The sequence below is a fragment of the Hemiscyllium ocellatum genome, chromosome 3 (genome assembly GCF_020745735.1).
Source record: "Hemiscyllium ocellatum isolate sHemOce1 chromosome 3, sHemOce1.pat.X.cur, whole genome shotgun sequence".
Classification (NCBI taxonomy): Eukaryota; Metazoa; Chordata; class Chondrichthyes; order Orectolobiformes; family Hemiscylliidae; genus Hemiscyllium; species Hemiscyllium ocellatum.
In genome coordinates, this window is record NC_083403.1 from 82,673,531 (window position 1) to 82,686,139 (window position 12,609).

The following is a 12,609-nucleotide window of genomic DNA, read 5'->3' on the forward strand; positions in this document are numbered from 1 at the left end:
CCTCACAAAGAAATAATTTGTTTTCAGTAGCCAGAATGATTTAAAATGTCTACACTTCAGTTTCCCCACCTTCCCAATGAGGGAGTTTCTTAACTTGCATCTGTGCAGATGGAGATTTTTAATTTGTGACACCAAATTAAAGAATGATGCAGCAGACTGGTTTGCCCCTTTGTACGACTACAACAGTTTGTGTTCTAGTTTAACAGTCTTGTTAGCTGTATAGGGCAGATAAGTCAATGGCTGAAGAGATGGTGCAATGTGCAAAAATTCAGATTTTTGGATCATTGTGATCTCTTTTTGTTCAAAAGGGGTGGGTTTCATCGGAACTGGAAAGGAACCAATATCCTGGTGAGAAGATTTGCTAGTTCTACCTCGGGAGCCTTTAAATTACCAGAGATGGAGTGGGTTTGGTGATGGTGGTTCCCAAGTAGAAGTTAAAATAGAAAGACAGGTGAGGATTGTTCTGAATTCAAAAAGAACAATTAGAAAAGGGATACAAGTGCAAGTCAGAGAATGAGGTAACTCTGAAGAATTAAACTGCATTTATTTCAATGCAGGGGATCTTGCAGTAAGGGTGATGAACTCAGGGCATATATGGGAACATGGGACTGGGATGTCATAGCTATTACAGAAACTTGGCTGAGGAAAAGACAGGGTTGGTGGCAGTTCATTCCTTCCTATACCAACTAAAATCCAGAACATGTGGGCGGCACGGTGGCACAGTGGTTAGCACTGCTGCCTCACAGCGCCTGTAGACCCGGGTTCAATTCCCGACTCAGGCGACTGACTGTGTGGAGTTTGCACGTTCTCCCCGTGTCTGCGTGGGTTTCCTCCGGGTGCTCCGGTTTCCTCCCACAGTCCAAAGATGTGCGGGTCAGGTGAATTGGCCAAGCTAAATTGCCCGTAGTGTTAGGTAAGGGGTAAATGTAGGGGTATGGGTGGGTTGCGCTTCGGCGGGTCGGTGTGGACTTGTTGGGCCGAAGGGCCTGTTTCCACACTGTAAGTCTAATCTAACATAGAAATGGAGGTAAGAGAGGAGGAGATGTGGTGTTTTTGAATAAGGAAAACATTGCCAGACGTTAATATGAATCATCAGGTTGTAATCGTAGGGAATTTAAAATTTCCAAACATTGATTGCGACTGCTTAGTGTTAAAGGCTTACATTGCAAGGTATTTGCTAAATGCATTCAAGAAAATTTTCTTTATCAATATGTAAATGTTCCTACTAGAGAAGGGACAAAACTTGACCTTCTCTAAATCAGGCAGGGTAAGTGACTGAAGTGATAAAAATAGAGGAACCTTTTGGAACTAGTGTTGCTAACTATGTTAAACTATTAAAATTATGGAAAAAGATAAGCCTTCTATAAAAGTTAAAGTTCTTAATTGGAGTAAGACAAATTTTAATGGAATGGGACAAGAACTTTCAAAAGTTGATTGGACTGGACTGTTTGCAGGTAAAGGGACAACTGACGTGGAAGGCTTTCAAAAAGTGTGATAATGAGAGTGCAGAAGCATTATGTTCCTGTTAGAGTGAAGGCTAGTAAGAGTGGAGAACAATGGATGAATTAAAGATATTAAGGTTCTGGTCAGGAATAAGAGAGAATCATATATTAGATGTAGACAACTGGCATCAAATGAATCTTATGGAGTATAAAGAGTGTGGGGCAATCTTAAGAGGGATATCAGTATGGCAAAAAAAGGATATGAGATAGCCTTGGCAAATAAGTTTAAGGATAATCCATAGAAATTCTACAAGTACATTAAGAGCAAAACAGCACTTTGAGAGTGAGCAAGAACGAGAGGAGGGCCCTTAAAGGTCAATGTCTGTGTCATTTGTGTGTTGAACTTCAGGTGATGGGAGGGATACTAAATAAATATGTAGCGTCAGTTTTGTCTGTCGTAGAGAAATGGAGATTAGACAACTCTGAGAAATAAATATTAATGTTTTGAAAACAGATCACATTACAGAAGAGCAAGTGCTGGATGTCTTAGAAAACATAAAGGTAGATAAATCTCCAGGAACTCATTAGATGTAACCCAGGACATTGTAGGAAGTTAAGGAAAAAATTGCAGGGCCTCTAGCAGAAATATTGTAGCATTGTTAGCCACAAGTGAGGTGCTGGAGTATTGGAGCATGGCTAATGTTGTGCCTTTATTTAAGAAAGGCTACAAGGAGAAAGATAGGGACTGTAGACCTGTGAGCCTTATATCGGTGCTGGATACGTTGTTGGAGATGATTCTAAAAGATAGAATTTACAAGCATTTGGATAGGTAAGGACTGATTATATAGTGTTTATATAGACTTTGGTAAAGCCTTTGACAAGGTTCCGCATGGTAGACTAATTAGTAAAGTTAGTTCTTATGGGATTCAGGATGAGCTTACCAGTTGCATACAAAATTGGCCTTACGTTAACAGAAAGTGGTGATGGAGGGTTGCGTTTAGATTGAAGACCTGCGACCAGTAGTGTTCCACAGGAATCAGTACTGAATCCACTTTTGTTTGTCATTTATATAAAAGATTTTGGATGCAGATACACAGGAGACATTGTTAATATGTTTGCAGATGACACGAAAATTCATGTTAGAGTGGATAGTGAAGAAGGTTATCTAAGTTTACAAGGAGATCTTGATCAATTGGATGAATAAGCTGAGAAGTGGAAGATGGAGTTTAATTTGGATAAATGAGGTATTACGTTTTGGTAAAACAAACAAGGACAGGACTTATACAATTAATGGTAGTGCTGTACAACAGAGGGATCGCGGCATTCAGGTACATAATTCTGTGAAATTTGCTTCACAGGCATTTAGCATGCTTGCCTTCATTGCTCAGGACCTTTGAGTTATGATGAGACTGTATAGTACATTGATGAGGCCTCTTTTACAGTTCTGCTTGCCCTGCTTTAGGAAGGAAATTATTAAATTGGCGAGAGTTCAGAAAAGATTCACCAGGATGTTGCCAAAAATGAAGAGTGAGAGTTATAATGAGAGGCTGGATAGGCTGAGACATTTTCACTGGAGTGTAGAAAGTTGCAGGGTGACTTTATAGAGGTTTAAAAAATCATGACGAGCATAGATAAGGTGAATATCAAGGGACTTTTCTCTAGGATGGGGAAGTTCAAAACTAGGGGCATATTTTTAAGGTGAGAGGAGAAAGTTTCTCCTCATGCCCTTTGTAAATCTATCTTGCAGAGAAACTGGTTAGTGTGTGGAATGAACTGCTGGAGGAAGTGGTGGGTGCAGGTACAGTTACGACATTTAAAAGACATTTGGAAAATTACATAATAAACAAGGTTTGGAGGGATGTGGGCTAAATGCAGGAAAGTGGAACTAGTTCAGTTTGGGAACATGGCCTAGTGGACTAGTTGGGCTGAAAGGTCTGTTTCCATGCTTTGTGACTCTATAACCTTGCTTTTTGTCTTGTAGCCCGCTCACAGAAGACAAGTGGAATAGGGCGACTTCTTGTGAGCATTATTGAAGCAACAGAATTGAAAGCCTGCAGGGCAAATGGTAGGTTGCAATTAATATCGCTGTCTTGTTATGCTCAAACAGCATTAAAATTATTACAGCAAATTACTAATGATTAGATTTATGAAGTAAAGTGTTTACGATTTTATTTGTGTCTATTTGTTCATGGTTAACTTCTGCTGTAAAATATTAATTCAATTAATACAAATGTGAAAAAGCCTTGGCATTGTTTGTTATTTCAATGATTTAATTATATTTATGGATTATCATTTATCAAAACATAATTGGCATAGTCTTCCTCTGAATGTTGCTGGGACCAGGATCCTGTGAGCTTTGTAAATACAGCAGTGAAGAGTACTTTAAAATAACAAACAAACAAACAAATGGCAGCAAAAGCTCAGCAGGTCTGGCAACATCTGTGGAGAGAAATCAGAGTTAACATTTTGGATTTAGTGACCCTTCCTCAGAAATAGATCAGGGATGGTAAAATAAAGAGCAAGGACAAGGGAATAGTGCAAGATAGCAACATGGGTAATGATAACCAGAGTGTGGAAGGAAGGGACAGAGTATATAAAGTTAAGTGCATCAGCAGATAAGCCTAGAGTTTGTCTTAAAAGTTAAAGTTTTCTATGTGAATGTGTGCAGCATTCATAAGAAAACAGATGAATTGATGGTATGAATAGAGATAATATGTATGGTTCAAGAGCCATTTCAGAGATATGGTTCCAAGATGACCAAGATTGCGATCTAATGGTATTTAACATTAAGGAAGGACAGGAAGTTAGAAAATAGGTGATGTAGCTAATTTATTGAAGGATGGCATGAATACAATGATGATTGACTACCTTGGTTCAGAAAATCAAGATGTAAAAACAATTTGGATGGTGACAAAAAAATAGTAATGGTAAGAGATCACTTGTGGGGAATAGTTTATCTTTTCTTGCATGTCTTCAGGATTGAGAAGGACTTTCTTCCACTTGGTGTTGTGCATCCAGTAAAGGAGCTTGCCTCAGGTATGGCAGGTGGTTTTTGCTGAAGCAAATGGGTGAGATACTGTCGGTCCATTACTGGACTTAAAGATAGGCATTTGTAAATGTTGTTAGTGCTGTGCAGGAATCAATACCTCCACTGTCTACAATCTGTACAATGATTTGGATGAATGGACTGAATGAATGTATGTTAGTAAATATGCTGATGATCTAAGATCAATAATGTATAGAATCATAGAATCCGTACAGTATGACAGCAGGCCTTTCTGCCCATCGAGTTCACACCAACCCTGAGAAGAGCATCTCATTCAGACCCATCCCCCTACCTGTCCCTATAACCCTGCATATCCAATGGCTAATCTATCTACCTCTGGATACTATGAGCAATTTAACATAACCAGTCCACGTAATCTGCACACCTTTGGACTGTGGGGGGAAGCCAAAGCACCCAGAGGAAACCCTGCTCTGATTTCCTCTCTCAATCTAAAGATGTGCAAGTCAGGCGAATTGGCCACACTAAATTGCCCATAGTGTCAGGTACATTAGTCAGGTAAATATAGGTAGGCGAATGGGTCTGGGTGAGTTTCTCTTCGGAGGGTCGGTGTTGGGCCGAAGGGCCTGTTTCCATTTTGTAGGGAATCTAATCTCAGACCCAAGTCTCCCAGAACTTTGGTTACAACAACCCTTTTTCAAGGGTTCTACACTGTGGAACAGACAAACATAGGCAATTGTGTACTCAAAGATCTCAATGCTGATTGACAATTAAAGGTAACAGTTGTAGGAGTTTTGTCTGGGATACAAAAGGAATGAAATTATGAAGTTTGGCCAGAGATGCATATGAGAAGTGTATTTATAAAATTCTTTAAGAATATTTTAAATCATTAATAATCTCCTATGAAATGGGTTATTCAAGTGCTAACAGACTACTTGTCTGCTATTGCCAATAATTTTCACTATCAGGTTTATATAAGAGTATGTGCTACAGAAAATTAGTAATGACTCATGGTCTTTTTTTCCAGTAAGTAAAGGTACCTCCTAACTAATCAGGAATAAAGAATTAATCCCATAACAAATGTTTTGTGAAAATATTTTGTCTGAAATGCAGATGTAACTGTCACTTAAACATCTTATCTGATCCATCTTTTTACTAGGAAAGAGCAATCCCTACTGTGAAGTCACCATGGGATCCCAATGTTACACGACCAGAACACTGTCAGATACTTTGAACCCCAAGTGGAACTTTAACTGCCAGTTCTTTATCAAGGACATTTACCAAGATGTATTGTGTATCACAGTCTTTGAAAGGGATCAGTTTTCACCTGATGGTAAGAGTTCTAATAATAGTCTTTATTTCAACAGAGAGTAAGTAGTCCAAAGAGAATACTGTACATGAAATTGTAATATTTTAATTTTTCTAAAAGTACCACTCAATGCATTTCTCGTAAGTGGAAAAAGTAGGGACCAACTGAAAAATAACATGTTTGAATTATGAGAATGTTTATGTTCAGCAAATCAGGCATGAAATTGTATCTTCCCTGTCAATTGAAAATATGGTTCAGTAAATAATGGAGAAAGCAGCTGTAATTATTTTTATTTAGACATTTTCTCCTCATCCAGGCCTTTCTCTCAATCCATTAATCAGTAGGTTCATCCATGATATGAAAACAAATTACTGTAGGTGCTGGAAGTACAAATTAAGAACAGAAAATGCTGAAAGCACTCAGCAGATCAGGCAGCATTTGTGGAGAGGAACAGTTAACATTTCAGGTTGATGATCCTTCATCAGATCAAATGAGAGCTTAGTTCTACCTCCTTACCAAGATACCATAAACACAGTTATGGTGGTAGGCCTATTGCTCAGCCTGCTCCTGCCTCAATGAACTGGTTTCTGTTTATCTCAACTCTATATTTTCCCTTCAGTTCACTTAAAAAAATCAATGACCTTAAATGGTAACTCTTGTTTCTTTCACCATAGGTACTGCCTGACTTTGAGTATTTCCAGACTTTCTTTAAACTCCTTCACAATGGTCATATTACCAGTATATGGCACTCATTATATGGGCAAATGAGAAGTAGTGAAACAAGTATGTCAGCTAATTTAGGGTTTCATTTCCAAACATTGTGAAGAAGGCATCAAAAGTACTTTTCATATTCTTCTGAAACGTAGTTGGCAAAAAAAAATTATTTTAGGTTTTGAATGCAGGCAAGATTTCACTTGTTAAGCTAATATTACCTCTTTTTGAGAGAAACTTTGTCTTCCAGTTTATTTTTGTATTTTCCTATCCCAAATTCATCAGTACAACCTAGTTCTGGACTTCCCACCAATGTCATTTTTTGATCCAATCCTGGTGGTCTTCGTAGTAGAAAATTTAAATATCTGCCATGTCTTCTCGATTGCCTGTTTCATCCCATCTACTAGTGTCCCTTTGTTTCACATTCAACACATGGTCTGTATATCTCAGGAAGGATTTAAAGAATTAATTATGTAATATGAGGCTGCATATTAAGGAACTGAAATACAAGGGAATGGAGGGTAAAGAAACAAATGATTTCTCAGCAATAACGTGTTGTAATATTCTGGCCAGATTTCCTAGGTCGGACAGAGGTTCCGGTAGCAACAATCAAAAAAGAGCAAGAAGGCAAGGGACCAACTACAAAGCGCCTTCTTTTGCATGAAGTCCCAACTGGTGAGGTATGGGTTCGCCTTGATCTTCAACTATATGAACAGAAAACATTACTCTGAAATTGAAGCTTCGAAATCTTATGGATTTTTATATTCAGAGCTAAAATAATGGCAATCATTTATTGGTGATAATATTTTTTCAAGAATTATGGAGGAAGTCCAACAAATTAAACCTCATAACCATATACACTGTGACGTTCAGCAATGGTTATAGCCAAACTTGTGCCAGTTTCTTTTCTTGTTGTGTTGAAATCATAAATATTCTTCCTCTTTGGTTGCCACTTTCTGCCTATTTTTCTCAGTGTAAATTTTCTCCAGTGATCATGGAGGAATTTTAAATCTAAGTTTCAGTCATGAAGACAAGAAGAAAGCCAAATTATTTTTCCCCAATTGAAGATGGGCTTATTGGCTTAGAACTACTCAAAACTAAGTGAACAGTGACTTCACTCCTGATGGGTCATTAAACAGAGTAAAACAAGGGACTTGTATTCTATGCAGAGTCTAAGAAGTCAAGCAACGATTGAGTTTTTGTAAATTTGTAAGCATACAGCTTTTGCAATGATTGGAAATTTCTCTATAATTGTAAACACTGTACTTTTAGAAACATTTTTTGAAGTTATTGAACAAAATTTGAATATACTTTGAACTGAACGTCTGAGTAAAAAAGAAAGGCATCATACAGTAAATGAAAGATGATGGTGTATACTAAATCATATGTCAAGATATTCATTGGAGTTGTTAGCTGATTCTTATAGCTCAACACTGAAAGGTCCACAGCTACTAAGGAATTTGAAAGAAAACTTCTGTAGAACTTTGCGCTGCATAAAAACAAATTGTTTTCTGTACCATATAAAAGCAGTGCATTAAGAAATCTTTACCATGGCAGCAGTTTTTGTCTGCAGTTAAGACCAAATTTGAATAATATTAACTCAGTTCAGTTTGTAGTTTGAAAACTAAATCTTATTTTTGAAAAATTATTTCTCCTACATATCTAGCCATATGTCAAAATATTTGTTGTCTAGACTACAGAAGCATATATGAACTATACCAATGGTTTTGTCACTTTCAGCAACTTTTCTATACGTTGACAAAAATAATTTTACCATTGGTGTTATCTCATAATTTCATATTTTATTGGTCAAATATTTTTATAAAATCAGGCTATATTTGATGACTAGATTCTCAGCTTTCAATAGATTGGTTTACATTGCGTATTTAAGGTCTTAGTTTTTTTTAAACAGATGTATGCTTTGTACTTGTCCATCCTTAATTTGATATAACATTACCAGCAGAAAGCCTGTTCAGACTGAATGAGAGATTGGATAAGGCTGAAATGACGTGGTGCATTCAATTTTCTACTGGTCGAATGAGAAACCACAGTTTAATTTTCACCAGACTTCAGGAACCTTTCATAAAATTATAACTACATTGATAAAATATGTTGTAAATGGCCAGCAGGTTGGCCAGAATGTGAAAGACACATTGGTTTAGGTAGTTATGAAAGGTTACACCCAAAACATGTCATTCTCAGTTGTTGATTGACTGGTTTTGCACTTCTTTTCTGGTTTTATCTAACAAATTACCAGCATTATTTTTGGCTACAGAGTGAAGGCATACCCTAAGATGAATGCAAGTGCACTGTTCACCAGTATCTATTTCATGTCTTTTGTCATTGTTCTTATCCATTTTTTTTATTGAGAATCCAGCTATCAATGTGAATATATGAAGCAATTTAACTGTTATTCTGCTGTTCTAGTTCCTGCACAGGTGCAGTGGGCTTTCACATAGTCTTCATTTCAAGTGTTATAAATAATCTTTATTTTGAACTTACTGCCACATTTTTGTTTTTCCTGCTTGAACAACAAGTTTATTTTTAAGATGTATTTGTAATACACATGGCATCACTGCAATACGCAGTCAAATGATCCAAAAACATTTTTAAAATCACTTTCTGGTATTCATTACTGAAGACAATTCAAATCTTTCTTCATCTGTATTCCTTAGCCTTGGAAAACAGAAGATTCATTATTGCAGCTGTGTTTAGTGGAAGGATGCTATAAAGTGATATAATGTATGTGATCAGCAATATTAACTGTTTGATACAGAACTACTGTAAACTAATTCAAGGAGCTCCAAGCTGTGAAGTCCTTCATTTTATAATTTGGAGCACGTGCTCCTGGTTAGACAAAGCTTTCACGTGAATTCTTCCTGACTGTCAGGTATAATCAATAAATGAAAACAAATAAAACACAAAATGTTGGAAGTGCTCAATGGAAACAAAGTGTCAAATTGATTACCCTTTGTCAGGTCAATAAACTACTTTCTTTCTATTTAATTGTACAAATTACATGTGAGAACTCAGTATTATTATTGTTAGTTCAAATTGAATGCATTAATTTAAAAATAAATCATTGGTAATTGATGGAGAAGATGAGGAATAAATGACTGGTAACGCCCAAAATTATCCTTTGTGCTGCTTTCATTCTTGCAGTCCAAGCAGTTTAGAAAACTTATACAACTCACTATTCATTTTACGTGAGTGAACATTATGAATGGAGGAGGGAGTTTGATGAAGAACATGAATATTAGGTATCTAGTGGGATGTAACCAATGGTAAAAGCTTGTGAATTTTGCTCCATGTCCTAAACAAACAAATTGAGCCCTTAATTATATAGCCAACCATCCACAGGCTAATTATTGGTTATAGATTGTTCTTTGTGAGTGTACTTCAAAACTATACCATTGGTAAATTTATCTGCCAAGTCACTGAAGATTCTTTTTCTTAGTTTCACTTTATTCTGCAATAATTCTGTGTAACTACTGGGATGCTGGGCAGGCACTGTTACAACTAGGTGAGGAGGGGTGAATCAGCTCTCTCTTTTTAACCCCATTGTTGACCACAACAGAAGTTTTAAATGTTTAGCATGCAGCTATATCTCACTTGAATTAAGACATAGTACTGGTCAAACATAAGGTGCCAATTGCAAGGTTTTGATGTGAGAAAGAGGGATTTTTACTAATACCAAGGAAAAGATAAAGAAACACACACAAACCCAGGTATAAAGTTTAATAAGAAAGGTACATTAATCCTTAACCTAAGGTCACAGTTCAATTGATTTCCTGTATCCTCAGCAGTGGCAAGATGTATAGATATTCGAGTTCTAACTGAATGGATATTTCTCCAATTTGATCACAGCACTGTTTGTCAAGAGAGTTGAGAGAAACAAGGATAAAGAGAGATTCTTCCAATTCTGATATTACAAATCTATTCTTTTTCTCACTGCTTGGTCCAAAACAAATATAATTCCTTTCCAAATTTATCATTAACTGACTGCAATTATCATTCTATTGCTAAATTGAATCTTGTGGGTTACAAGATTGTGATTTTTTAAATTTACCTGGTGGTCAAGCAGGAATTTTCAATGAAAAGTGGCAGAGTTCTGGGATTCCAGTAAGGCTGTTCTGAATATTTCCCAATATATTTTCTGATCACTGGTATGCTTAGTTTATACAGAAATTATTTCAGCACCTCTGCTGCTATCTGTCTGCTGCAGTGTTTGAAAACCATTCCAGCTGTTGCACTGACTGCACAGCATCCAATAAAATGGCAAGAAATGTTCAATGTGAAGATTTTGATCATTCTGAAAACATAATTTCAAACAAAGATGCTAAACTGTAGAATTATATAGTGGTTTAATGGTGACTTCTATTTCCAACTATGTTGAAAACAATCGTTGTACAGTTGGCCAAGCTGCTAGAAAATTGGTATTGACTGCCAGACCATACCACAATATGGTGTCTTTAATGGTTATTTAAAATGTTTGCACCTGACTTTTAAAAATTGAATGTATAAAAATCCAAAATAGCTGTATGTCATGCAGCATTAGTTTTCTTGAGTGCAAAAATGTATATTATAAATGAGGGAACAGGGAATGTCTATTTTGCCAAATATTTTTCTTACCTATACAGGAGAAATTGCTATTAGGGTTATGAATATACACTGTGAGGTATTAAATCTCTTTAATAATTCAGTCAAACCACTGTCAAACTGTTACTAGTACTGAGAACAAGCATTTTAAAGAGGGAATGTACTGGACATTAAATAGTTAATATTAGTCTTGGCACGCATGTTTTGTTTTTTGTGTTGAATCATGTGAAACTATTTTTTAAGGAATCTTCTTTTTATGCCATTGCTCATCCTATGCAGTCTACTGTAGATAATCTCTTTGCACTACTGTGGTATGTCTCAGTTGCTTCATATTTTGTAGATTGAATTTTGTTGTATAATATTTGGTTTGATAACAATTCTCTACACTGTTGTCAATAAAATTGACACTTAAATTACTGAATTGTACTTCCATCCCTATTTTGCTTTATGGAAATAATTGTTTTATTAACTAACTTTATCTTCTGACCAGGAGACCATTATGTAAATTGAGAACTTGAGTGCACAAGCTCAGTTGACTCTGCAGTGCAGTATTTCATATATGCTACATTACCAGAACTTTTAGTTTAAATTAGATCTTAATGCAAGTTTGAGTTAGTGCATGTTCAATATTTTACTACTATTGCCTTACCACCTATAATGTCACCTTTGATTTTATCTGTACTCTGTACACGATAAATAGAATATGTCACTATGATCTTCCTCTTTTTTGAAAAGCAGAATCAATGAAAAATTGATCAAATTGAAGGTCAAATGCTTAACCAACAATATGTACAGTATTATCAACATCTCAATTCCGTTTTCCAGCTGTCCATTTGCTAGGTCCCCACAGGACTCGCCTTAATCTGCTAATAGCTGACAGCAAATTATTTGATCAAATTATTCTCTCAACCCCAAAGTACTTGTGCTAGGCCTGAAATATTTTATAAATGAAAACCAAAGCAGCTGTAAAACAGCATTCATGGAGAAATATAGAGGATGTTTCAGATCTTGTATCCTCCTCCAGAAGGCCAGGGATGCTACCTGACCCAAGTATTTTCAGACTTCTCTGGTTTTAGATTTCCTTACCTTGGGTTTTATTTTCATTTTAGCTAACTGATACATTCAGTAAGTGACATGAATTACTATTGCATTGTCAATTCTATTCTTTGCTACTTGTCAAGTAAATGACTAAATTTGTGCAGTAAATTACTTCTCACAGATTCTGGCACTCTGTTCTAAACTAATAGCTGTTACTGCATTCTTATTAAAACTCATGCATTCACATTATGTAACATTTTATTACCAGTTAGTTTTGGAGGTAGTTGTGCAATAAGCCAAAGACTACTTTCAGGAGCTGGCCTAGGACACACATTAAACTAAATTGAACTAATCTGGAACGTCTGCTGCTCCATGGTGCGGAAGGTCAGTCCTGGAAAAGCTTCTTCTAAATCTGTCTTCCCAGTAAAAATGGATGATGAACTCACATATGTCTACTTCTCCAAGTCATCCGTTTCCTTCGTACAGATAAAATAAAAGCAATGTTA

The 12,609-nt window shown here is 36.3% G+C and overlaps 2 protein-coding genes across 6 annotated transcripts in view; one reads left to right on the forward strand and one right to left on the reverse strand.

The window, feature by feature from the left end:
• itsn2b (intersectin 2b) overlaps positions 1 to 11,452 on the forward strand; it is a 199,066-nt gene extending 187,614 nt beyond the window's left edge. For 4 of the 5 annotated variants that reach the window (XM_060851286.1, XM_060851284.1, XM_060851289.1 and 1 more), the window contains 3 exons: positions 3,424 to 3,507; positions 5,606 to 5,779; positions 7,040 to 8,064. In XM_060851286.1, coding sequence (XP_060707269.1) covers positions 3,424 to 3,507; positions 5,606 to 5,779; positions 7,040 to 7,197 — 416 coding nt within the window. In that variant the 3' untranslated portion in view covers positions 7,198 to 8,064. Of the gene's footprint in view, positions 1 to 3,423; positions 3,508 to 5,605; positions 5,780 to 7,039; positions 8,065 to 8,426 lie in introns of those variants that run through there. The other variant, XM_060851287.1, reaches the window with a different exon arrangement.
• A 790-nt stretch (positions 11,453 to 12,242) lies between these two features.
• fam228a (family with sequence similarity 228 member A) overlaps positions 12,243 to 12,609 on the reverse strand; it is an 82,834-nt gene continuing 82,467 nt past the window's right edge. Inside the window, exon 8 of the mRNA XM_060821246.1 lies at positions 12,243 to 12,579. Coding sequence (XP_060677229.1) covers positions 12,546 to 12,579 — 34 coding nt within the window. The 3' untranslated portion in view covers positions 12,243 to 12,545. The remainder of the gene's footprint in view (positions 12,580 to 12,609) is intronic.